Source organism: Lynx canadensis, chromosome B3 (assembly GCF_007474595.2).
Source record: "Lynx canadensis isolate LIC74 chromosome B3, mLynCan4.pri.v2, whole genome shotgun sequence".
Lineage (NCBI taxonomy): Eukaryota > Metazoa > Chordata > Mammalia > Carnivora > Felidae > Lynx > Lynx canadensis.
The window spans coordinates 59,342,790-59,367,334 of NC_044308.2; the positions used below are offsets into that span (position 1 = coordinate 59,342,790).

General features: G+C 46.3%; 1 protein-coding gene across 1 annotated transcript in view; it reads left to right on the forward strand.

Moving 5' to 3' along the window:
* Window positions 1-24,545, forward strand: part of FRMD5 (FERM domain containing 5) — a 323,028-nt gene that overhangs the window by 264,394 nt on the left and 34,089 nt on the right. Inside the window, exons 2-4 of the mRNA XM_030318271.1 lie at window positions 12,437-12,541; window positions 17,198-17,240; window positions 17,469-17,547. Of these exons, the coding sequence (XP_030174131.1) occupies window positions 12,437-12,541; window positions 17,198-17,240; window positions 17,469-17,547 (227 nt within the window). The remainder of the gene's footprint in view (window positions 1-12,436; window positions 12,542-17,197; window positions 17,241-17,468; window positions 17,548-24,545) is intronic.

The window sequence follows — 24,545 nt, forward strand, 5'->3', positions numbered from 1 at the left end:
CTCCTCCACTCCTTTCTAGGGACATTGACCCCAATAGCACTTCCTAAAAATGTCCTGCATGCTAAACTTTATTCCAGAGTCTCTACTTCCTAAGGAATCTGACCTGTGACAAGTGATGGGGCAGGTATCCAATCCTGTGTTATTAATTACTCATTGGTCTAAGGTGCTGGAGCCCAAAGAAGATCCTGTGGCACCTTAGCCAGGTGTCAGGAAATATTTTAGAAAGACAGGAAAACTATCAGAAAAACTGTAAGGGAATGGGGAAATTCCTAGAGACATGTGGAATTTGCCATAGGAAGGCATTTGATAATTTCCAGAGGTTAAAAACACCTGAAATCTTATTCCACATGAGGCCAGAAGCACGTAAATGTTTTCCAACATCAACTCCCTAAAAAGAACTTGGCTATGACATTCACATCAATATAATTAAGCAGATGTGGTGATTAGTCTTTCCCCAGTATTGAACTTTTAATTCCCTTCCCTTTTCCCTGGCAAGGACCCAGCTAGAGACCTTCCTGGAAGCAGACCCGTGTTTTCTTTTCTAATGACTGTGTGGAGGTGGCCTAAACAGTTATTTTGGAGCTGGACTGTACTGTAGGCACCTTTCTGGTGCCCAGTGGCATTGAGGTTGGGAGTCCCTTGGCCCACTCAGGTACAGCCCATGGAGTTAGAATCAGAAAACTAGACAGAAGGTAATATCTGGAAGGCCAATCCTGCAGAGAATTTCTAGGGTTAAGTGAGACTCTACTTTGAACAGGGACTCCATCTCCAGGAACAGTCTCACCCCAACATGGTCCTTCTCTGTTCTTTTCTACCCAGATCTCAGCAGGTACTACGGGTTGACCCAGGAGGGAGGAGCTATCAACCTAGTCGTATCATGTAGTAGTTAACCAACAAACACTTCCTGAGGATCACATGCAAGGCACTGATCTGTGCACCATGAGCACAAATACTGGATCCCACATGTCCATCTCTCCTGGTAATGGAGAGGAATGTGGACCTGAAGATGGGAGAGGCGGTGGTAGACAGGTCAGTGGTACAGGGAGTGAGTGCCATGAAATTAGAGGAAAGAAGATGGCTTTGTCCAGGTCACTTTTTCATGTCCTTAAACCCCGTACCTCTGCAACCCTGGGAATGCTCAAGCAGTGCCTGGCCCAGGGGGAGCCCTCAATAGATATATATTGAACAGAGTGTTTGTCCTGATGGCTTGTCATCCATTGTTTGGCCTTCAAATTACAAATATTCAGCTTGCAGCAGATGTGAAAGATTTTTTCAGTAGTGACATCTCAACCGATGTTGCTGTGCAGCCCTCAGGGGACCCTTTGTCTAAGTATTGGTGGCCTGGCTGTGCAGAGGCACAGAGATGACAGGGAGGTGTCAGAGGCCTTGGAGTTGCTGCTGGGCTCAAGGATCTTGCCTCCCCTGCCCTCAGCCCTACTCTTCAGGCCAAAAAACTGCTGAAGGAGCAGTAACACTTCCAGAAGAATTACCTCCTCTGCTTGTTTTCTCCATCACACTGCAAGGCCTGGACCATGGTTCTATCTGATGCCCTGGGGTCCAGTCTTCCCCCAGTGCATGTTAGCAGATACATGTCCAAGCCCAAGAATTACTTATAGACCAAAAGGCACCTGTTGCTGTTCAGCCACTGAAGTATTACATCTGGGAGAACCCTCAGGAAACTAAGTTCATGGACCCAAGGGCACTTCCCTCAAGGTCCACCCTTAGCTTTTACTTAGCCCAGGTTCAGAGGCTCTGCCTCTGAGTGAACTTAGGACAGGACAGGATGAGGCTGGAAGGGAACTTTGTCAGCCCATTCCCATCTCTGCCAATCCCGATCCCTTCCTTATTAGACAGTTGAAGAATTCATCTTACATGCAGGGCTGTGCAAATAAAATAGCCAGATGGTCACCCCTAAGGCCCTGGCATGTAGAAATTCAGGGGCCCCACTGCCACTTTGGTTGTAGTCTAGGAAACAGTGGCCTAGGAGAATAGAGAGAGGGAGAGTCTCAGGATCCATTCTGAGAAGACTATGCAACAGCTCTCACTGTGTGAGGCCAGAGCTGTGCACTGGATGATCTAACAGGATTTTCCCATCACTCACCGTGGAAAATAAAATGACCAGACTCATTGCAAGATAATAGTTTCACACAGTGGCCTTCACTGTCTCAGGCCTGATTGAGGCAGTTTCTGGAATTGAATGAATTCTGTTTAGTTACTCTTTCCATTTACTGAGCAACAGCCTTGAGTTTTTTTAATTAATTAAACTAGTAATAAATGTGTTAAACCTCTACCTTCTAAAGCTATGTGATTAGCCTTTTTTGTGAAACTTTTTTTTATCCTCATTTAAGAGAAGATGGACCTGGAATGTCATTACTCTGGCCAACTGATAACAGAATCAGAGAAGTGGGGCACAATAAGGGGACATGGGATCATTTACACAGAGGGAAACTAAGGCTCAGAGAGAGAAATGACTTGCCCACGAATTTGCCTTTCCTTTCTCCCATCACTTTCCCCCTGCCCCAAACTCCCTGATCAATGCTGAACACAGAAGACTTGCCTCCTTGGCATGGAATAGCAACTTCAGGGCACATTTTCTATACCCCCTCATTTCCCCACCCATTATGGAGGGCCAGCTGGATCCTCTCCTGGGAGAGAGGAAGAAGGCTGGTCATGGCAGCCAAGATGCAAGTCTTACTGGGAAACCAGAGGAGCACAGGAACAGAGGGAAGGCAGCAGCATAGGTCTGGGACAGCTCCCAGCCCACCTCATAGAGACCCTAGAGGCCAGGAGGAGAAACGTTCTGAAACAGACTCCCTGCCAATGACAGTAGGGAAGGGGCTTATTCTCTGAATTAGGTTTGAGGATAACTGCCAGCTTTAATTTGCGATGATCTAGTTCATGGCAAAAGTGCAGTGAGTTTTGAGCTACTTAGCCATTGAAAGTACATGGTAATTGGGGACTTGAACTTTGTAGGCAGAATTGGGCAACTGACCACTGTCATGAAAGGCAGAATTTGAAAACCTGGCAGGAAGGAGCTGAGTTCTGTGTAGCATTTAACTTGTAAGCCTAATGCTCTCAAGTTGCTACTGTTGGTATGTGATTCCATGAGGGCTGAATACAGGTGTGAACTGGGCTGCCAGAGCTGGGCCATGATAGAGTTCAAATATCTCCTTTTCCTCCCTCATCCCTGCAGTCTTTGCTCCCAGAGCTGCTTGGGACCAACAGGTAGGTGCTAGAGAGGGGTTGATCTTGTCCACTGATACCCAACCCACAGCCCCAAGTGGCATCACCTGGGAACATGTTAGAAATGTACATTATTAGGCTGCACTCCAGACCCATGGAACCAGCAGCTCTAGGAGAGCAGCCCAGCATTATGTTTTAACGACCCTCCGTGCAATCCTGATGCAGGCTTAGGTTTGAGAACTGCTAGTTTAGAGCATGGTATGGTTCTGAAATTGTTGTTTATTTAAAAAGAATTTTTTTTAATATTTTATTTTTGAGAGAGACAGAGTGCGAGTGGGGGAAGGGCAGAGAGAGAGAGGGACACACAGAATCTGAAACAGGCTCCAGGCTCTGAGCTGTCAGCATAGAGACTGACGTGGGGCCCGAGCTTGGGAACGATGAGATCATGACCTAGGCTGAAGTTGGATGCTCAACCGACTGAGCCACCCAGGCGCCACTGAATTTGTTGTTTATTAAGGAAACTCTAGTTTTACATGAGCTAGCCATCTACCTCCTACTTTGCCCCCTCATCCCCCTCTGCCATGGGGACAGCCACTGTTAGAAGAATTGAGGTTTGTTGTGTTGCTTTCCCAGCCCTCAGCACTTGTACAGTAAACCATCTCTTTGCCATCTATTTGGCCCCTGGCCCCAGCTGTCTCCTCCCCCCGAGATGCCCAGTTGTGTTGTTCCAGTGAGGTTGTTTCCACTCGGTGCTGGGAAGGAAGACACTCCTAGATGCAGCTCTGTGCCATCAGTGAGACCACAGACCAAGAGTTAGGCCCTGGAACCCTACCTCAGAGTTCTCACTGCCATGATGAGGGATCTTTCAAGGGAGGCCCTGGCTGTCCTTCTCAGGAGAGGTATGAGCCTGCCCTGTCTGTCCTAGCTGGAAAAGTTAGTGGCTAGGAGTGGCTAAGTGAGCTCTGGGGAACTCGGGACTCCAGTCAGAGAGCTATGGGCTCTACTTGTCCAACCCTCCCCCTTTACATGCCCACAGATGGGGCAGTCATGTGAGGATTCCAAGGGGAAGAGTCTGACACAGCAGTTAGCTCCCCTAGCTTTAATGCCAGAGAGAACCAGTTAGTTTTTTGAGATAGAGGCTCTGGGTTAATTTAATGAAATATATTTTGCCAAATGTTTTCTCTTTTTGTTCTAATTAATGGCCAGGCATTAAAAGGTACAGTGGCTATTGGAATTATGTCGTATCTTATCCCCCACCTCACTCAGCTCCTCCTTCCCGAGTGTTAGGAACACATCAACAGCATGACCTAAGCTCTGCCTTTGTCTCCATGGCACTCAGTAGAAACTGCCAGGCCCCTGAGGGATTTGGGTTGATAGCATATATTTGATATTTTCTACTCTTCTTCTGACCTAGTCTTGGTAAAAGGGCCTTGGGGTATGGAGAAAATGCAAATCCATGCTTTGAGAGTCCTGTGGTATGGATTTCCTAAATGGTGGCCATCCTCATAAGCTAGGGGACACTGCCCAGGTGGATGTATAGCCAGAACCCACCCGAATGTTCTCATCCAGGGAAGGCTGGCTTCTGTTGCATGAGTGCAGTGTATCATTGCTGAGGCTTTGTCACATTCAAGCCCTCTCAGCCTAAAGAAAGGAGAGGTCACAGGAAGCAGAGGAATTTGGTAGGAAAAATACACAGAGTTTTTATGTAAATTATGTCTCTTGTTTTAAGCCTCCCAATAATCCTTTGAGAGATGCAGTATTAACCTTGTTTTATAGATAAAGAAACAAAAGTTTAAACAGATTAGGGGACAGGTCTTGGTAAGGTCACAAGCTGAGAAGTGGCAGAGCAGGGCCTTGACTCCAAGCCTAGTGCTCATCCCCAGAGCCCTTCCCCTCTTTGCTCCCTTTGCCTCCATCTCAACTTCTAAGGAACATGACTGACCCATAGGATAATTGAAAGGGAGACTGCACCAAGATTCAGAAATCCTGGCCTCTTTCATTTATAGACTCCATCCAGCTCAGAATCCATCATGCTTGTTGGTACAGACAAATAAACAGTTTTCTGCTGAGAGGGAAATTGAAGGAATTGCTACAGGGTTAGGAGAATCAGTTAGATTGCTGAGCTTGCCATATTTCTCCTGACCCTGGCCACTCAGGCCACTCCCTACAACCCCAGAGATGCCCAGATTTGCCAAACAGCATGTGCATTTGCCCTTTGCAAAAGAGAGGGAGTGCGGACGTAATAAATGAGTTGTTTGTTAAACTGTCTTTAGGGTTGGAAGCAACCCTCTGGGGTCTGTCTGCCCCAAAATGCTGGGCTTTCTTTACAAGTTATCTGAAGCAACGTTTTATGAGAGGCATAGTTGTACGAGGGTGTGTGTGTGTGTGTGTGTATGTAAGAGAGAAGTACAAAGTACAAAAATACAAAATACTGAGCTTTTTTCTAACAAGCCTGGCTGAGGTTTCAGTAATTCTGCAGCTGTGACATGACTAGTCCACTGAGATATTCAGCACTGGCTGGAAAAATACAACCAAAATTTATTCAATCGATAGCAAGAAACATTGATGCCTCTAAGAGTCACATTACTGTAAGAGTGGTCTCACTGTGGGAAAGGCAGATGAATTCGCTTTTCTTCAGGCCCAGCTCAGAGTTTTTTTCCTTTCCAGGAACTTCACTGGGCACAAGGAACCCACAGAGACATGAGGATGCCTTGACTCATGAAGCATCATCATTGATGATGATAAGTCTAGCCCTCTTGTTAGTCCTGCACTTACAAACTGTACAACAGCAGGTTTGAAGGTTCTGCTCAGAGGGTCTTAATTGATCTTGTTGAGTCTGGTTTGGCCATCTGTGCTGACAGAGTCATTCCCATGACATTTGCTTGCATACAGTGACCTCCATGCTCCAGACTGAATGTGTTTTCCCCACCCCGTGTGCATGTCCTCTGCTTACCCTACCATGTGGCGATGAGTGAAGCCAGTATTCTGACCCAAGCAAGGACAGCCAACAGGGCTCCCCGAGGCACCATGCCTGGCATCTGAACCTACAGCTATCTATTGGCATTGTAAAAATCACCCTGACTCCCTCAGTTTGCATATGGAATGTGGGGGAGGTGGTATTGAGGCAGGAAGTTTATTAAGAATGTTTATTAATAATTAAGTGAGGTCAGTGGCTGCAGGAGTCAGGATGAGCACTTGTTCTCTCCTTTTGAACTCTGATTTCCTCCACTTGGGGTCTGGCCTCTCCCCCAGGAGCCACATGGACACATGGCTCCCCTGGCCACATGGCTCCTGACGCTCCAATATGGATGCTTACTGTTTTCATGGGCCCCATCCCTCCTGGCCTAACTCCCGAGTTCCAGAGTCTGTCTCCTCTGAGAATAAGGTGCTGAAAGCATGCCCAAGTGGGGCTCACTGCTGACTCTGCTGCATTGGGGGCAACCTGCTGCAAAGACGGTATGGCTGCATTTCTCCCTGGAATGAACTCCTCCATCTTCTTCCAGAGTGAGCTTGGCTGCTTTTCTAGCTGCAGCCTCAGCAGGTCCTGGACAGATTTTGTTGGTTTACGACTAAGGAAGAAAAGTGGGCTCCAGAGCCAGGAGCTCAGCAGGGGTTCCTTCCCTTCAAAGAAAATGTAAATTAGAGTGGAAGATGCTGAGGTTAAGAAATCTGGGGCCCTGCTGTTAGCACTTGCACCCCTTATCCTCCCTCCAGCAGAAAGCTGGACTGGGTGTAATGGGTGAACACAAGGGCAGGACTGTACCCCAGTAATTGGTTCACACTTTTTGGCTCAGTTTATTCATGCCGTGGCCCTGAGAAGATGAGCTGATGTGGCTGTTCCTTTGTGACGTTAAAGTGCAGTACACATCATCTGCCCCCGAACCTGGCAGACCTCGACACACACATGCTTTCAGAGGACACTGATAAAGAAAGCAGTCTTTCTTTGGCCTACAAGAAATTTAAATATAAAGTTAAGCTAGAACAGAGGCTGCAATGCCATCCAATCCCTGCTGCCTCACCCTTCCCTGTCACTTCCCTGAAGACCAAGTGCAGCTGTTACCCACTCCTCTAGGCACCCCTTTCCTTGGCGTGGCCTCTCGACACCCCTGGGTTCTTGTGGTTTTGGACCGTGTGTGCCCACTGCCTACTCCTCTCCATCTCACCTCTGCCTTCTCTACAGGCCCATGAAACCATGGCCAGCTCTTGTTTAATAGCACGTGGTCCAGGGTCTGACTTATGATCGCTCTTGCTCTCTTCAAGACTCAAGACTCACATAGCTCACACTTAAAATCTCCCTGCCTTACAAGTAGGCCGATTCAATGAGGTGAGGCCTAATGGGGGGGGGGGGGGGTTTCTACCTGTCAGCCGCTCTGATCAGGGTGCACTATGCCAGAGTCCCTGGGATTGACCACATGATGGGTTAAAATAAAGGTGCTCTCAGGGTGTCTGGGTGGCTCAGTCAGTTGAGTGTCTGACTCTTGATTTTGACTCAGGTCATGGTTCCAGGGTTGTGGGCTCAAGCTCTGCATTGGGCTCCACACTGAGTGTGAAGCCTGCTTGGCATTCTCTCTCTCTCTCTCTCTCTCTCTCTCTCTCTCTCTCTCTCTCTCTCCCCCCCCTCCCCTGCTCATGCTTTCTCTCTCAAATAAATTAAAAAATGAAAAAAATTTTAATAAAAAAATAAAGCTGCTCTCCTGTCCAAACTTATGGATTATGAGTCAGAAAAGGCAATTAACCTTGAATAGTTTAGGTCACTGGCCCACTGCATGCTGCCTCAGTCTCTTCCCTAAAGAATAGAGAGTAAAAGCCAGGCACTCCAGGAAAGAGCAAGAATATGAATTCTCCCAACCTCAGAGTTGCAGGATGATTCTAAGGGATTCATCAATCATTCTGCACACCATTCAGAGAGCGTAAATGGGTTGCGTGTATATGCGCTATTATTTTCAAGTACTGCTAGTATTATTTTCAAATAGGTACTATTGTGGTTTACAAAATACAAATTTATTTTTTAAATGGATGCTGAGTAAGTTATTTTAACCCAATAATATCTTTGGGAAGAGAATAACCTCAGAGGTTTAGCAGGATTTGGGTGCTCTACCTCACATGTCCTGAAGATAAACTTCCTCAGGCTTGGAGCCCTGACTTTGTGACTAAACAGTAATCACCTGTCAACGCAAGTGCCTGTTTCTCCAGCTTAATCAATGGCACAACATTAAGCACACAATACACAGTTTAGCTTGTAGCGTCAGGGCCACTGCAGGCAAAGGGAAAAGAAGACAGAACTCACTGGACTTTGCCATCTCATCAAAAGAGAAGACTTGGCTGCCACAGAATATTCCAGAAAGCCCCAGACCTAGTGCAGGGTGATCAAAAAGAGAGCATTCTAGGAAACAGCTGGCTGGCATCTGAAAGTACAAGGCCAGAAAGTTTAAAATTCTTAAACTTGCCCCTGCCAATGGCTTATTGTAGGGAGCCCACCATGGTGGTTCAGCTGAATGTGACTCTCTACCCAAAGGCTACCTCAGGCCACTCTGCCAGCCACTGGCGTGAGTGCTCCAAGAGAGGGGCAGGTTGCAACCCTCGGTGAAAGATGCCCCAGCAGTGCTCTGAGTTGATTCTGCCTTTGTGTTTCTGCTGGGAATTGAACTTCATGGAATTCTGCCATAACAAGGAACTCTGTTCCATTCCCCTAACCTCCTACCCTCCGTCCTTGGAGAAACAGCAAAGGAAGATGATTTTCTTCATTAGTCGTCATAAGAGCTTTGTAGCTCAAACCCATGCATCTACCACTGGTAAATGGGAACCTGAAGGAATTCTGACTTCATGGCCAGGAGTAGGGGTCTCACCAGATGCTGGAAAATAACAAGAGCAAGATCCTTTTCTCTGGAGATAAGGGAGGTATACTAGGATTTCTTTTTCATAATTATCTGATGAGAAAAGCTATTCTTGCTTTTTTTTTTTTTTTTTTTTTCCTGTGAAGTGGAGAACTCGAAGTTTGGATCTATTGAATTTAAAGTTCTTGCCACCTAAGGTCCCTACCAGTGTAATCAAGCTGCCAACTCGTAAGAACCAGTTGTTTTCATGGAAGACATGATTCTTGTTAAAAGTTCTTGTGATTTGGGGCGCCTGGGTGGTTCAGTTGGTTGAGTGTCTGACTCTTGGTTTTGGTTCAGGTCATGATCCAAGGGTCGTGGGATTGAGCCCTGCATTGGGCTCTGTGCTAAGCATGGAGCCCACTTGGGATTCTCTCTCTCCTTCTCTCTCTCTCTCTATCTCTCTATCCCTCTGCCCCTTTCCCCCTGCTTGCACATACTCTTTCTCTCTTGTAAATTAATTAATTAATTAATTAATAATAAATACTTTATAAAAAATATTTAAAAGTTCTTTTGATTTCTATCACACAAGCACATTTTCCCCATGGCTGCCCCAGGCCCCTGCTAATATGGTTGCTGTACAGATGGAAGTGAACTCCTTTAGCCACTAAAACTCACCTGAGCTGACCACCAGGAAATAGCCATTTGGTGCAAAGTAAAATGTGTGGAGAAAAATAATCACAATATACCACTGTTTCTTAATATTCCATTTCAATTGCTCTGAGAGAGATAATAGTACAGGACATGCCACTTGGGATAGAGTTAAACATATTTCCTCTCCTCCCAGAAGAATTTTAGGAAGGAGTTTAAGCTCTCTCCACACTCTGGGGTGTAAATGAGGAAATCATTGGCAGCCCTTGCCCCAAAAGACTGTTGTTGATAGAGTCTTTTGAAAGACCTGGTTTGTAGCACACCACCCAAAGATCCCAGCATGATTCATAAGTCTGCCTTGAGAGTAGCTCTTTTTGGTGAGAAATCAAAGGGTGTAAGAATCGGGGTGGCTGCCTTGGGACTGTGCTAGGAAGGAGTGCAGGGCCAGCAGAAAAGGTGGGGAGATGCCCACCTGGTACAGCCTTCCTTTGTTGAGCTGTCCACTCTCTCTTCCTTCCAATCCTACAAGGATAAGCTTCTTAAGATATTTGCTGAGAGAACTGATCTCCTGCCCTACTTCTCCTGGAAAGTATAGGATGAGCCAGCGGAAGGGGAAGAGGTGAGAAGTAAACATTGCGTGGAGGTCATAAAGGTCTGCCCTTTCTTGGAGCAGTACTGGGCCCTTTGGCCTTTACACAGGTGAGATACTTTGGATCTTATAAGACGACCTTGGTTTTGGATGCAAAATGAGACACGGTCCCACCAGAGGCCACCATCTGAGCTGAGCTGCAGAGACCCCTGGGGATAGGCCTAGAGACTGCCATCCTGCAGAGCTGCAGATATTCTGACAGTTTTCCACAAGTCATTCTGCTCCCAGCTCATCCCGGATACTGAGGCATGTCCCTGAAGGAGAAGTTAAAGGTTTAGAAATGGCCTAATTTCCTCACGTTTTGTGAAAAATTTAGCCAACCCCCTACCTTCTAGTCCTTCAGTCATTAGCTTATTTAGTGAATAATTGTTGAGGACCTCGCCACCAGCTAGGTTCTGGGGGACAGCTCCTGCCTTCATGAAAATGACAGCCTAGAAAGGGAGCAGATAATAAACAAGTAAATCAATAAGATAATTACAGATTGTTGTAAGTCCCATGAAGGGAATAAACAGGATAAATGAGATGGTAACTGGGAGAGGCCCTTCCGTAGGGGAAAGACCTCTCTAGAGAAAGGACATTAGAGCTGAAACCTCAAGGAGGGAAGGAATAACCATTGGAAGAGCTGCAGTCCAGGCAGAGAGCATATGGAGACGCAGGGAAAATCCTTGCAGCATCAGGAAGAAAGGCTGTGGCCAGAGAGCAGTGAGAAGAAGGATTTGGGAGGAGTTCACAGGAGGTAAGAGCTAGGGTGTATAGGGCCTGTGGTCAGAGTTTAGGTTTTATTCTGAGAGCAGTGGGAAGCCACTGACTGTGTTAAGCAAGAGTGGCAACCTGATTAAAGATCACTGTGTACTCACTGCCTCGTTGTTTGTAATAGCAGATTAGAAACAAATTCCATTGATATGGGGCCGGGTCAAATACATGTAGGTTCATCCCAGTGGTCTGCAGCAGTTAAAGACTATGAGGCAGGTCTGTATGTACTGCCAGAGAAAGATTCACAGGGTACCCTAAGAAGCAAAAAAACAAGAAATAGAATACAGCATAAAATATACTGCCACTATATTTTTGAAAGTGATTATATATATATGTGTGTGTGTGTGTGTGTGTGTGTATGTATATATATATATATATATATATATATATATATATATAGGCTTGCCTGTGTATAAAAGTGTAAAATCCTACATTAAGTATACACAAGGAGAGGCACCTGGGTGGCTCAGTCAGTTGAGTGTCCAACTTTGGCTCAGGTCATGATCTCATGGCTCATGGGTTGACGACCCACATCAGGCTCTGTGCTGATAGCTCACAGCCTGGAGCCTGCTTCACATTCTGTCTCTTCTTCTCTCTCTGCCACTGCTCTGCTTGCACTCTCTTTCCATCTCTCTCTCTCTCTCTCTCAAAAATATTTTTTAAAAAGGATATACAAGGAGCTGGTAAGGAGCAACACAAGGAGTTGCTTCTGGGGAGGGAAACTGAGACAGGGTGGACGGGAGGCCTACTCTTCACAGTGTCTCCTTTTGTATGTTTGAATATATTGGTATGCCTTTGTTACATATTCAGCAAAAAAAGGTAGCTTGTCTAAATCACAATCACTGTGCTGTGTGGAGAGAGCACATTGAGAGATGGTGGTGGCTTGACCATGAAGTTGGTAATAGGAATGGAGAGAAGTGGGTGGATTCAAGATCTACTTTAGAGGCAGGGCCAGCTGGACTCTGTGTATTCCACACTGACTTTCCCTGCTCCCACTTGTTCAGGAAAGCTTTGTGCATTGAGATTGGAACTGGGCTTCCCTGACTCTCCTCTGACTTCTGTGACATCTTTGTGGAAGGAAGGGCTCTTCGGCTCCTTCTAGGTGCTAAGAGCTTCAGAACTCTAGAGACTATCTAACACATCACAATATGGAGGACATCATTACAGACACATGCCCTTTTCACATCCTCATCCAACTTGTAGATGATTTTTTTTAAGTAATCTCTAGGCCCAACATAGGGCTTGAACTCTCGATCCTGAGATCAAAAATCGGATGCTCTACCAACTGAGCCAGCCAGGTGCCCCTAGATGATCTTTAATGACAATCAAAACACAGTTACACTGAAGAAGCACTATCGTTTCTCAATGGAGCTTGCTTTCTTTGCAGAGAGATGCCAAAGGCCAGTACCTGTTTGACCTTCTTTGCCACCACCTGAACCTTCTTGAGAAAGACTATTTTGGGATCCGCTTTGTGGACCCAGATAAGCAGCGGGTAAGTCAATATTCAAAGCACAAATGGAGGAGAGGATTTGTCAGTAGGCTGAGTCCTTGAACTGCCACTCATACTCATGATTTTAGCCTCAAGAGTCAGGGACCAACCCGGCCCTGCAGTTGGGTGTCATCTCTTCAGATCACCGTATTAGATATGGAGGCTCACCTAGTGTGGCCTGTTGTTTCACAGATGCTGAAATGGCAGCCCAGAGGGTTGAAGTGATTTGCCCAGTTGTCCAGTTGGAGGCAGAGCAGCTGGGCTGGGTCATGATCTTGGAGCATAGGTCACAGGCTGAGCCTCTCCTGCCTGCTTTCTAGTAAACGAGCTAAACCACCCTGTTCCAGTTAGGAAGGGTCTCACCTAAAGTGCCACGCCAATCTAGTGGGGGCAGAACAGAAAGATAACTGAACTGACATGGGTCTTCCAACGCCTTGCAAATGCTGTAGTACTCATTCTGATGCACACAACATATGTGGCTCTGTAGATACAGGGCACATTCCAGACAGATAGGAAAGCAAGTCCATTACCCCCAGGCCCCAGCCTCCCTCTCCAGCTTCACCTCCCCTGACCTGTTTCCTCCAACACCATCCTCTCTTTATAGAGCCTTCACCTGTACAGTCCCCCTGCCTGGAACTTTTCTTCTCCCTGGCCTCACATCTCCATACTCCATGCTTTTCTTCTGGCTAATTCCTCACATGTAATGTCTCAGCTTAGACTCTCACTTCTTCTTCACTTCCTCACTTCTTCCCCACTTCTTCCAGGGATTCTTCCCTAATCAACACTCCGAACGAGGGGCCGTTCCTGTGTGCCCCCATGTGCCCTGTACTACCCCTGTTGTAGCATTTACACCATGCTGTGGCTGCCTGTTTGAAAAACCTGTGTTCCCTGCAAAAATGTAAATCCCATGAATGTGTAGGCTTGCTCTCATCATCACTATATCCCATAGAACTAGCAGAGGGCCTAGAATGTAGTGGATATTCAGTAAATATTTGCCGAAGGAATGATGAGTGTGTGGGTTAATGGTTTATAATGCCAAAATTTTCCCCTCCACTCACCCAGATGTTCCACTAGCAGAAACTTGCAGCTCCTCTAACTTCTCTTCATCAGCCCTTTCATTTCTGTGGGCATATAGTCTCCGGCACCCCCTCGAAGTGGGAAAGTATGCAGAAGCATCACCCTTTGCTATACCCCTGCCCACCCCCTACTCTGGTCTGCCATCCTCCAAAGACATTATCAACACGAATCCCAGAGGGCCCCCCCCTTTTCATGAGTCCACTGATTTTCTTCACAGTTCCAAACATGGGCTCCATCTCTGTTGTCACGGGGGCCTTGGAACCCCAGAAGACACAGCCCCCCAGCAGTACCCAGGACCTCAGATAACGAATTAATGGATCTGCCCCTCCTCAGGCCAGAGTCAAGTGCTGTTTTGTTCTTTGATGCTCTGAGCCACTGTGTCTCCAGGTCACATTTAGAATTTTATACTGGACACATTAGCTTAAGGAAAGAATCCAAAGGACTGTATTCCTTTCCTTCAACAAGTCCTGCCCTCTTGACTGACATATTTTGGTCCTCCTGGCTCTGCAGAATTTTGAGCAGTGTCAAGGTCAGCCTCTCTCCATATAAAGGCTCTACTGTCTTGACCTAAATACTGTCCTTAGCTCTGGGCCATAGTATAAGACCCCAAAAGTGCCATGACACCAGGATGCTACATGTCCTCACATGCTGTACGTGTCCATTCACTATATAATAATGGGCTGTTTTTACAAGGGGTTTTCTTGTTGTTGTTTTGTTTTTGTTCTTGTTTTTGTTTTTTGGTCTGAGCTGTTTCTCCTTAAGAAGGAAAGCCGGTTACCCCAAGTTCTCTTTGTCTCCCAAAGAGAGCAGCTTATGAAGAAAAGAGGACAAAGTGTACCATGCTCATTATTTTCTAGTTAGGTCAGAATGTACTTGAGACATATAAGAGAGTATATGGAGGTAAATAAAGATCAAAAGCAGGAGGAGACAGAAATATGAAGAAATGGGGGAGAGGAGAAATTAACATGTATGGAGTGGCAACTGTGTGCAGGGCTCTGCACTAGGTCTTTCAGCCGATGTTACTGGGCACCGAGTTGTATCAGGCACTGAGCTAAGAGCTTCACATATGTTCTTTAATCCTTAACACAGATGAGATGAGTATCCACAATTCAGATATCCATTCTCTGAATGAGTAAATAAAATCTCAGGTTAAGTAACTTGCCCAAAGCAGATGGCAATGCCAGTCTCCATCTCAGAGCTGGCTGATGCCAGAGTCTGTGTGGTTTCTAAGGCTCCATGCTGAATTCATCATACCTGATAGTTTCTGAAGTTGTGTGATGGCTCAGGGGTTAAGGCTTGAGAGAGTGCTTGAGAGTTGTGGGAAAATTATCATTCTAGATCTACTGACTCATGGTAGAGACAGAGCAGGTAAGCTCCCCGCTCTCTTAGGGTGTGAGGTCCTAAAATAAACCTCCTACCCTGGGGTAGCAGAACCCAAGCTCACATTCACCCCATCACTGCTTGCTCTGCACGGGTCCCCATGGGGGTCTGGGGATTCTCCTGGTCCCCCCTGGAGGAGATGCCCTCACTCCCCCTTTCCCCTATTCCTGGCTCAGGCCCAGGACCCCAGCCTGCTTTCAGCCTCTCCTTTCAAGGTGGAGGCACCCTTTCAAGCCTCCAAAGCCTGCAGATTGTGCCACACTGTCCCAATGACCCAAATACAGACGGAAACTCCCCTCTGAACTTTCTTTTCTCTTCTCCTGACCCTTGCTCCCAGCCTCATGTTATCTATCAGTTTGCCAGTAATTCTGGGACCCAGATTTAGCCAGACTGCTACAAAAGGTAACTGTAACCATCACCATATTTTTGGAATCCTGGTTTTTCTGATTTCTCTATCAGACTGTCAAAAACTCTTGGACAAGCTGTGAGGGCTTTCCCCTCCCTTCCCACCCCTCTCCTGTCTCCTCCAGCCTCTCCTTTCTGGAGCCCTCACTGCAGTGCTGACCAAAGTCCTCCTCAGCTCTTGCCAAGAGGAATAGACTTTTTGTTATTCAGCTCTACCTGCCTTCTGCTGAGAGTGCCTCTCATAGCCTTTCCTTGTAGTTTCTGTCTTCCTTTGTTTCTTTATTTTAATCTATCAGTCAGGTGCCTGGGGGCATTCTGTTTACTGAGCCCCAGACACTTGCTGTGTTCTTCTTGCCGTACACAATTCTGATGTGCTCCGGTCAGACGGGCCTCCTCTGCCTTCATAGGCTCAGCCTGGAACCCCAGTTGTTTCCATGCAATTTCATCTCTTGCCTTTGCTTCCCTGTGAAGCCGAGCCGTGGTGGGCCTTGTAATGTGAGAAGGACCTCTTAACCACATTGAGTGGCTATAATGAGTTGCCAGCCTCGTGGGAACTCAGATCAGAGGAAGCAAGAGAGCAGAATGTCAGCCCAGATTATCCATGTGGAGCTGACGGAAGAACTGGCTCTTAGTGGGTCCATTAACTGCATGACCCACAGCCCAGCCCAGAAGGTGAGAGCTGGGAATCGCAGGAGGCCAGGATGCTGTCTGCATGGCCCTGGCTGCTTTCCTGCCAGAGGGAGGACTCTGCCAAGATGTTACACTAAATGGAAGTAGCCAGAAGAGAGGAAGATGTGGACGGGCTTCCATCGTCTGTTTGACGGCTATCCATTGAACACTATCCTAGGCATCGGTGGATGACATAGTTTTCTGCCTTCCCAGAGCTTAAGGCTAGTGGTTTTAGTCTACTTCCAGATAATCAAATCCCACTTAACAGCAGTCATAGCTCTCTGCAAACTGTCAAGTTTCCTGATTAGCATAAAAGCAACAAGCATCCATAATGCATTGTGTGAAGCATCTATGTAGAACTGGGAAATAGATACAGAATGGTCTCACTGATTCCTTCCTGCAAACATAAGTTCCATGGGAAAAAATGTATTTCTACTATATCCTTCCTCTATGAAAATCCAAGGGAAATACAGTACTATCCTACACATTGGTTGTGGTTCGTTATCTTATGAGACTGAGACTTTAAACATCCCTGATGCCAAGGAATCCTGAGTATGTATGCTGTAACACAAGGGCTGGCAAGATGTTGCTCAAACAAAGATGGAGTATACACCAGCCATCCCTGCCTTCTCACCATGTATGAAATTCCACCTGTTAATACTTTCTAGAGCCATGACCAATAGCCTCTGTCCCTACTGCCCACCCACCTCTGCCAAAAAATAGCTGGCACACAACATAAACACACACAACCCACTGAAGTCAGCATTTCCCTGTCCAAGCCAGGTGGGGTTTTGTCCCCATTACACATACGTGCATTCACTTGTGCCTACTGCTGTGCCAGAAATATGGCTCAGAGCTTTGGCACCCTGCTTTGGAAGGCAGCATTGCCGGGGAGGCCCAGAAATGGCATCTGAAGCTGGAACTCTTCCCCCTTCACAGCTGCTTCCATGGGGAACTTACTTCAGAAAACCCTATCACTCTCTACTCTCCAAGCCTACATGTCACAAGCTTTTGTGCTGCTTTCACCCTGGGCTACAATCCGTCCAGTCACTGAAATTGGGTAAAACAAGTTATAGTTGATACTGCTTCTCTCATTAGTGTTTTCTTCTTCTGTGTTCTCTGTTTCAGCATTGGTTGGAGTTCACAAAGTCTGTGGTGAAGCAATTGAGATGTAAGTATTCATGAGAAGATGGGAAGCCTCACCCCTGGGGAGGGTGGGACAAAACCTCCCACTGATAGTAAGTCTTGGTGACTATCCACTGTTCTGACTGTGAGCTGGCCCTAAATATGTGAAGATCCTCTTAGGATGGTTCAGAAGGCTGTGCGTCCCTGTGGGGAGGGAAGTCCAGTCGTCCTCTGGGGAGGGTGTTTCCTAATGGGCACATCTTTGTCTCTGCAGCGCAGCCTCCGTTCACCATGTGTTTCCGCGTGAAGTTTTACCCTGCAGATCCTGCTGCGCTGAAAGAAGAAATAACCAGGTAAGGCTGAACTTCCCTCAGCCACTCAGACCTGTTGAGGAGGATAGGAAAGAGGCACTGAAACCTCTTAGATCCTCTATTTTGGAAGCTTCTAACTCTTATGAACAAGGAATCTTCCTAAATATAACCTTACCTCTTCTGTATTTCATTTCCACATGCTTTCTTTACTCACCCCCCTCAGTAGGACTGGAATGGAGTGAGCTTCTTTTCTTCAACAAGTGTGTATACTTCATTTTAAACTAGTCATCTACAGGGGCGCCTGGGTGGCTCAATCAGTTAAGTATCTGACTCTTGATATCAGCTCGCGTCATGATCTCACAGTTCATGGGATCGAGCCTCACATCAGGCTCCGCACTGACAGTACAGAGACTTCTTGGGATTCTCTCTCTCCCTCTTTCTCTCTGCCCTTCCCCTGCTTGCTTGCTCTCTCTCTCTCTCTCTCTCAAAATAAATAAAAATAAACTTAAAAAAAAAAACTAGTCATCAACAAAGGGATCTGGAGTAACTATTTAATCAAAAGCATTTTTTTTCTTTTACCAAGGATGTGGCCCCCATGGATGTTTTTCAAGAGGGCAGGTTGCTTTTTTAGGGGATTGAAATAGACTCCAGTGGCCTAATGTACTTGAGAAATGCCGAAGTAGGACACTGAAAAATAAGCTGGGAAATACTGAAGATTTTAAATCCAAGTGGATAAACCCCCAGTGTGCTAATGGATCAGGTCCGTGATAAACTCTTCATTGTGGGGATCATGCTCTGTGGCAGGCAGACAGCTGCATGGAATGAATCCTATCTCATCCAGCACCACTCGAGGATGAGAAAGAACTTTTGTGCCCACATTATCCTACAAGAGGGTCAATGAATAGGAGCTTCAAATCTTCACCAGGGTTTTGTGTATATGAGCCACATTCTCTGTGAAAGTCTTACATCCAAGATCCAGGAATGCTCTGTAACGAGGATCCTTAACTTTTATATGAGAAATATCTAATTTTGACATTAGCAAAATGTTGATGTTACCTTGTAGAGATTGGGGCCTGAGGTCAAGAGGTGATGCCAGGGAATCCTAGAACTGAGGAGACAGCTCTGCCAACTCTCCCTGCAATTCCCCAAACCTTGGACACCACAGAAATTTGGATGAGGCTGTTGCCAGTTATATAGACTCTGTCCTATAAGGCCTTGTGATCTACTTCCAGATCCTGAACTGCTTGGAGGAATTCCGAAGAAAGGAAAGAGGAGGGAAGAAGGGAGGAAGAAAGAATATGGACCTATGTTCACTTCCTGTTCCGAAGAGCATGTCCCTAGTTTTATATCAGATAAAAGGAGCTGAAGTTTCTCTGAGAAGGAAAACGAGGAAAGGGGGAGAGAAGAGGGCAAGAAACAGGACTAAGTAATACAAAGGAAGCACAGAAGTAGGACAGAGAGGAAAAGTGGCTTCTTCACATGGGCCCCAGTGGAGGGTGGGGGGAGTCTTGCAGTGGAGTTGGAAGCATGAGGAATGTTGTTTGCTTTGGATGTTTGGGGCAGTGCGTATGCACCAACTTTGAAGCACTGGGGCCAGTGAAATGTGTAGTTAGAACCAAACCTCATACTCCTTACTGAGCACAGAAACTGCAGGTTTGGGGCACCTGGGTGTCTCAGTCAGTTAAGCGTCTGACCTTTGATTTTGGCTCAGGTCATGATCTCATGGTTTGTGAGATCAAGCCCCACATTGGGCTCCGTGCTGAGCATGGAGCCTGCTTGAGATACTCTCTCTTTCCCTCTGCCCCTCTCCCCCACTTACACTCTCTCTCTAAAATAAATTTGAAAGAAAAGAAGAGGAAAGAAGGGAGGGAGGAGGGAGAGATGGAAGGAAGGAAAGGAAGGACGGAAGGACGGAAGGAAGGGAAGGAAGGAAAGGAAGGGAGGGAAGGAAGGAAAGGAAGGAAAGGAAGGAAGGAAGGAAGGAAGGGCGAGGAAGAAAGAAAAAAAGGAAGGAGGGAAGGAACGAACGAACTGCAAGTTCTGATTGTCCACATGGAAGTGGACGTGGCTCTACTTTGCTTCTGAAAACCAAGCTCATCCACATGACAGGAGAAATCTTGTAGTTTTAGGCAGGAGAGTAAGGGTAGAACCCCTATGAATGACAACTTAAACAGAGAGGACTTTTGGCAAAGCACTAGCCTGCCCTGCTCAGGACCCCCAGAGGATTAACCTCACTCTGAGCCTGTCCCAGCCCCTCCCCACTCCCCCTGCTCCCTGCTTTCCTGCCAAAAGAGGTGATGGTGCCAGGGCCGACCCAGAAGTCCACACTCCCGTCCACGTGTCTGGACAAATTTAACACACCTTTCTTGAGAACCCAGCACCTTGCCTCCTAACACCACACATCAGGATCGTCTGGTTTCCACCTCACTAGACCAACAGGGGGGATGACAGGGATTATTCTAACAACTCAGTGAGCTGCCAGTAAGAACACAGCAGACACATGGCTTTTTGATTTGATTAAAGGGCAAAAACACATGGTTATCTTGGCCCTTAGGAGGAGCTCTTAACACAATTTTCTAAGTCAAATGTTATTACATAATACTAATGTACAGACTCTCCTGCCCAAGAAGAAGCATAGACCTGGAAGCTCAGATCCTATTTCTGTCACTTCTTGGCTCTGTGGCCTTGGACATAAGATATTTAATCTGTCTGACCTTCAGACCCCTTATTTATAAAATGAGAAGAGTAACATCTACCACCTAGAATTGTTGGGAGAACTGACCACTACACTGGGATCTTGCACTTGGTAATACACCACCACCCCCCCACCCCCGCCAGCAAGGCTTACACTGAGCAGAGACTGCCAGATTGATTACATGGTCCGTGCCCCCCAAGGGCTCTGCATGGGACACGAGTACAATTAGTTCTGGCTTTTCTCCTTTGTTGATGTGAAAAAGGTACTTTTCTGATAATCCCTACTCCTCCTCTGTCCTTTTCCCCCACCAGCTAGAATCCTAACACTTAAGGAGCTAACTTTTGAGGATTCAGAGAGAAAGCCATCCCTGGTAATCAGTCATCCAAGTCCTCATGGTACAGCATGGGGACCAAGTCCAGGCCTCTCTCCAAGTCAGCTGACTTCAAAGGCACAGACAAAGGCACTGAAGCTCCCCTGCTTCCGCATACATCTGTGCTGAGCATCCTTGACTGTTTTCCCCTTGCTCTCCACCTCACCAACCTTCCTTCCCTAGAATACATCTTTCAAGCATTGTTGGGGGTGTGAACCCCAGAATGCCTGGGCCTGATTTAGAGTCTTTGTGCCTCCCCTTCCCCAAGGCATCCTGTGGAGGCCTTGGAATTAGCCGCATCTTTCTCCTCATTCATGTCTCTGCTGATCTTGAGAAAGTGGGTACCTGCCCCAGCCTAATTACCCATAATTCATTCCTGGCTTAAAGTCCTCCATGCCACCTTTCTGCCAAGCCAATTTAGCTGTCAGTGTGTTTTTTCCTAGCGATATTGGTCCTAAATTTCAATGCCATCTCAGCTATTCCCATAAAGGCAGACTGAGAGGAGGGGATGAAATAGGAAGTAAAGAACTGTGCTTCAATTTATCTCTTGGACTCTTCCCAGATGATAAATTTAGTTGCCAAATCCTGATTAATCTCTTTTGTCATTTTGTAAAGTAATAAATAGATTTTCTTGTCTGAGCTAGAGACAAGGCAGAGAAAATGGGGATTAGGCACCAGATTTAGCGTTTAACAGGGACCGCAGGTGTATGAACTCTGGAAAGATCAAATAATAGAAAGAAACTGAGTGCAAATGGGGCCCCACCCTCTAAGGAAACAAAGCTGCCTGACATGTGTTTGAGCAGGTGCTCAAAAAAAAAAAAAAATGTTAATGGAATGAATGAATCTCTTCATGAATGGAGTTTATAGGTCATTTATTCCTTCAATGAATATCACTTGAGCCTAGCTTAGGCTAAGATGGACTGGCAAGCTTTTTCTATAAATAGTAAGTATTTTAGACATTGTGTACCATATGGTCTCTGTCATAACTGCTCGGTTCTGTCTTTGCAGTGTGAACACAGCCAGAGACGATACCTAAATGAATGAGTATGGCTGCGTTCCAATAAATTTTTTTTTGTTTTTTAAAGTTTATTTATTTTTTGAGGGGGGGAGGGACAGAAAGAAGGGGACAGAGGATCTGAAGCAGGCTCCATGCTGACAGTAGAGAGCCCTGTGCGGGACTCGAACTCATGACCTGAGCTAAAGTCAGATGCTTAACCGACTGAGTCATTCAGGTGCCCCTAAAATTTTGCCTTATTTCATTGGAAACTCTGGTGGCAGGCCATAGTTTGCTGACCCCAGACCAAGGAATCAAAAAGAACTAGGTATAAATTCTAGGTTGTTCTTTAACTAGCTGTGTGACCAAGCAAGCAACAGTCTCTGCAGTCAGTCAGTTTCTTCATCTGTGAAGCACAATAAAAACAGTAGTCACCTCAGAGTCACTGTGAGGACTGCATGAGACAGTACGTGTTCAACAGTACAGTGTGGTGGTGCCTGGCTGGCTGAGTTGGTAGAATGTATGACTCCTGATCTCAGGGTTGTAAGTTTGAGGCCCATGTTGGACGTGGAGCCTAGTTAGGACAACAAAATAAAATGAAACAAAAAAAACACAGTACAATGTGTGGCTCACAACATGCACTCAGTAAATCATTATTGTTTTGTTATTGTTTTGTATCTGTCTCTCCCCACTGGAATGTAAACTCCATTAAGAGTAGGGACTCAGTTTTGTTCCCTTCTGTATTCCCAGAACCCATGACAGTGCCTGGCACAGTAAGTGCTCAGAACTGGATGGAGGGATGGAGGGATGGATGGTGGCTGGGAGGGAGGGCAATTAGGTGAGCTAAGTAAAGGATGTACAAGCTCTCTAGAAGAATATTAAAAGTGAATTAAAAAATCATCTCTGACTCCAAGGAGCTTGCAGGCTAGTATGGGGGAAGAAAACATTCTAAACATGATTAAAGAAAAGGGGTGGTAGAAAATAGAGGAGGCCAGGGAAAGAGTCTGATAAAGGAAAGTTGAGTCCAAAGAAAAAAAATCTTGGGAGAAACTCTTCAGGAGACACCACTGCTTTCCTGAAGTCAGAACTTTTAATTCTGGAAATATCTGTGGATTCGTCTCTACACTTTGATATCAGAAAGCACAGTGCCACAGCCAATACCTTGGAGAGATGTACATGTCACAGAAAGATAATTTTCCTTGGCTGTCTTTTAGGTTTTCACTTGCTCTGCCATCAGACGGTCCCAATTCACACCTCCCTCAATTTAGGACAATGTTGGCATTAAAACAAAAATGGAGGTGAGGCCAGGAAGAGATAAGTAAAGTTTACCCAAAAACGTGTCCTAAGGAACAGGCTTGTCTTAAATCTGGTCTAAAGCTGATTTCTTGTTCGGTTCCGATGAGAATTTCTCCCTGATGACACAGTTCTCTTGCCTGTATTCAGGACCGCTTTCTTGCTAACTGACAACTAACTGAATTACCACGGGGGTAGGAAAAGCATCAGGCCTTGAGTCAGGAGATCTTCCTTGACTCTGATCACTGTGTCACCTCAGAAAAGTCACTCTATATGTATAGCCTCTGTTTCCTCGCCTATGAGAGAATTAGGCCCTACAGCTCCTATTCTGAGGTTCTAAGATTGGGTAACCAAGCCAGCCTGTTCATCAGGAGCTGGGAACGCTACGTGGCCCTGGCAGGCCGATCTCCTGGCTGGAAACAAAGTGGCCCTAGTGGCGGTATCTCAGGCAACAAGAGAGACTTCCTTAGGCCCATGCATGGCAGGGGAGAATGTGCCAGGTTCTCTTGAGAATAGGTCTAAGAATGCTGTGGGTCACGTGGGATATATTTTCATGTCCAGCAACAGTGAGTCACTGGTTACCTCCTTCAGTGAATAAAACATGAAGCTTGATGAAAGCCACTGTAGCAGAAAAGGGAGGGGGGACCCCTAATACAACTCTGTACCCTGAAGCTGTTGGCCGATTCTTTCTTGGACTTAGTGACTTGCTAACAAACAGAATAAAGCAGAAGTGATAGTGTCTGAGACGAGGTCATAAAGAAGTGAATCCTCCTGTCAGGCCTATAGATGTTGGTCTTGAGTTCATTTCTTCTTGTCATCTAAAGAATGTGCTTTGGTTTTTTTAGGATGTTGACTTGCCCCTCCTTCCCCTACCCCCTCTAATTGCTGCACCATTGTCTAACAATGTTCCTGTGGCCTTACCCTTGACCCCCCTGTAGATGTCCTACCTCCAAAAGTCTGAATAAACCCCACCCAGCAGTGGAAAGCCTGTTTCCTTTCCAGCTCACTGGAGGCACCTGCCATGCACTCATTGATAAAGATGCCTGATAAAGATAATGGTTCTCAGGGTGAGGAGGAGCATGTCCCCCTGGGTGGGAAGGGAGCAAATCAGAAGGCTTCAGCAGGGCTTTTATCAAACCCAGGAGCAAGAAGATACACACCGATTCTGATGTGCTCTCCCCCCACCCCGGGGGATGTTTTCCTCACCACCACATTGAGAATCAGTGCCCAGAGCCTTGTTGTCCGTTTTAGCTATCTCCTTTAGTCCAGTATCCCTGAATTGTAGCACAGAGAGCTGTAGAAGGAGTGATATATGAACTCAGGCCCAGGGAATGATCAGTGAGTGAGGGACAAAAGATTTGCTTCCATGTCCCACCAAAGGGACAGGGCCATTTAACAGTGACTAAGAGCCAACCTCAGGAGTCTTATAGTCAGTCCTGAATTTGAATCCTGACTCTGCCACTTCCCAGTTGTGTGCCCTTGAGAAAATTACTTAAGCCTCAGTTTCCTTATCTTAAAAAGGGGGGATGATACAACACTGTATGTTAACTATATTGGAATTAAATTTTTTCTAAAAGGTGGGGGGGTGGATCATAGTACCTGTTTCAAAGTATTAAGTGAGAATTAGATGAGCTATGCATGCAAAGTACATAACACCTGGCCTGGCAGATAGGAAGTGCTCAGTACAC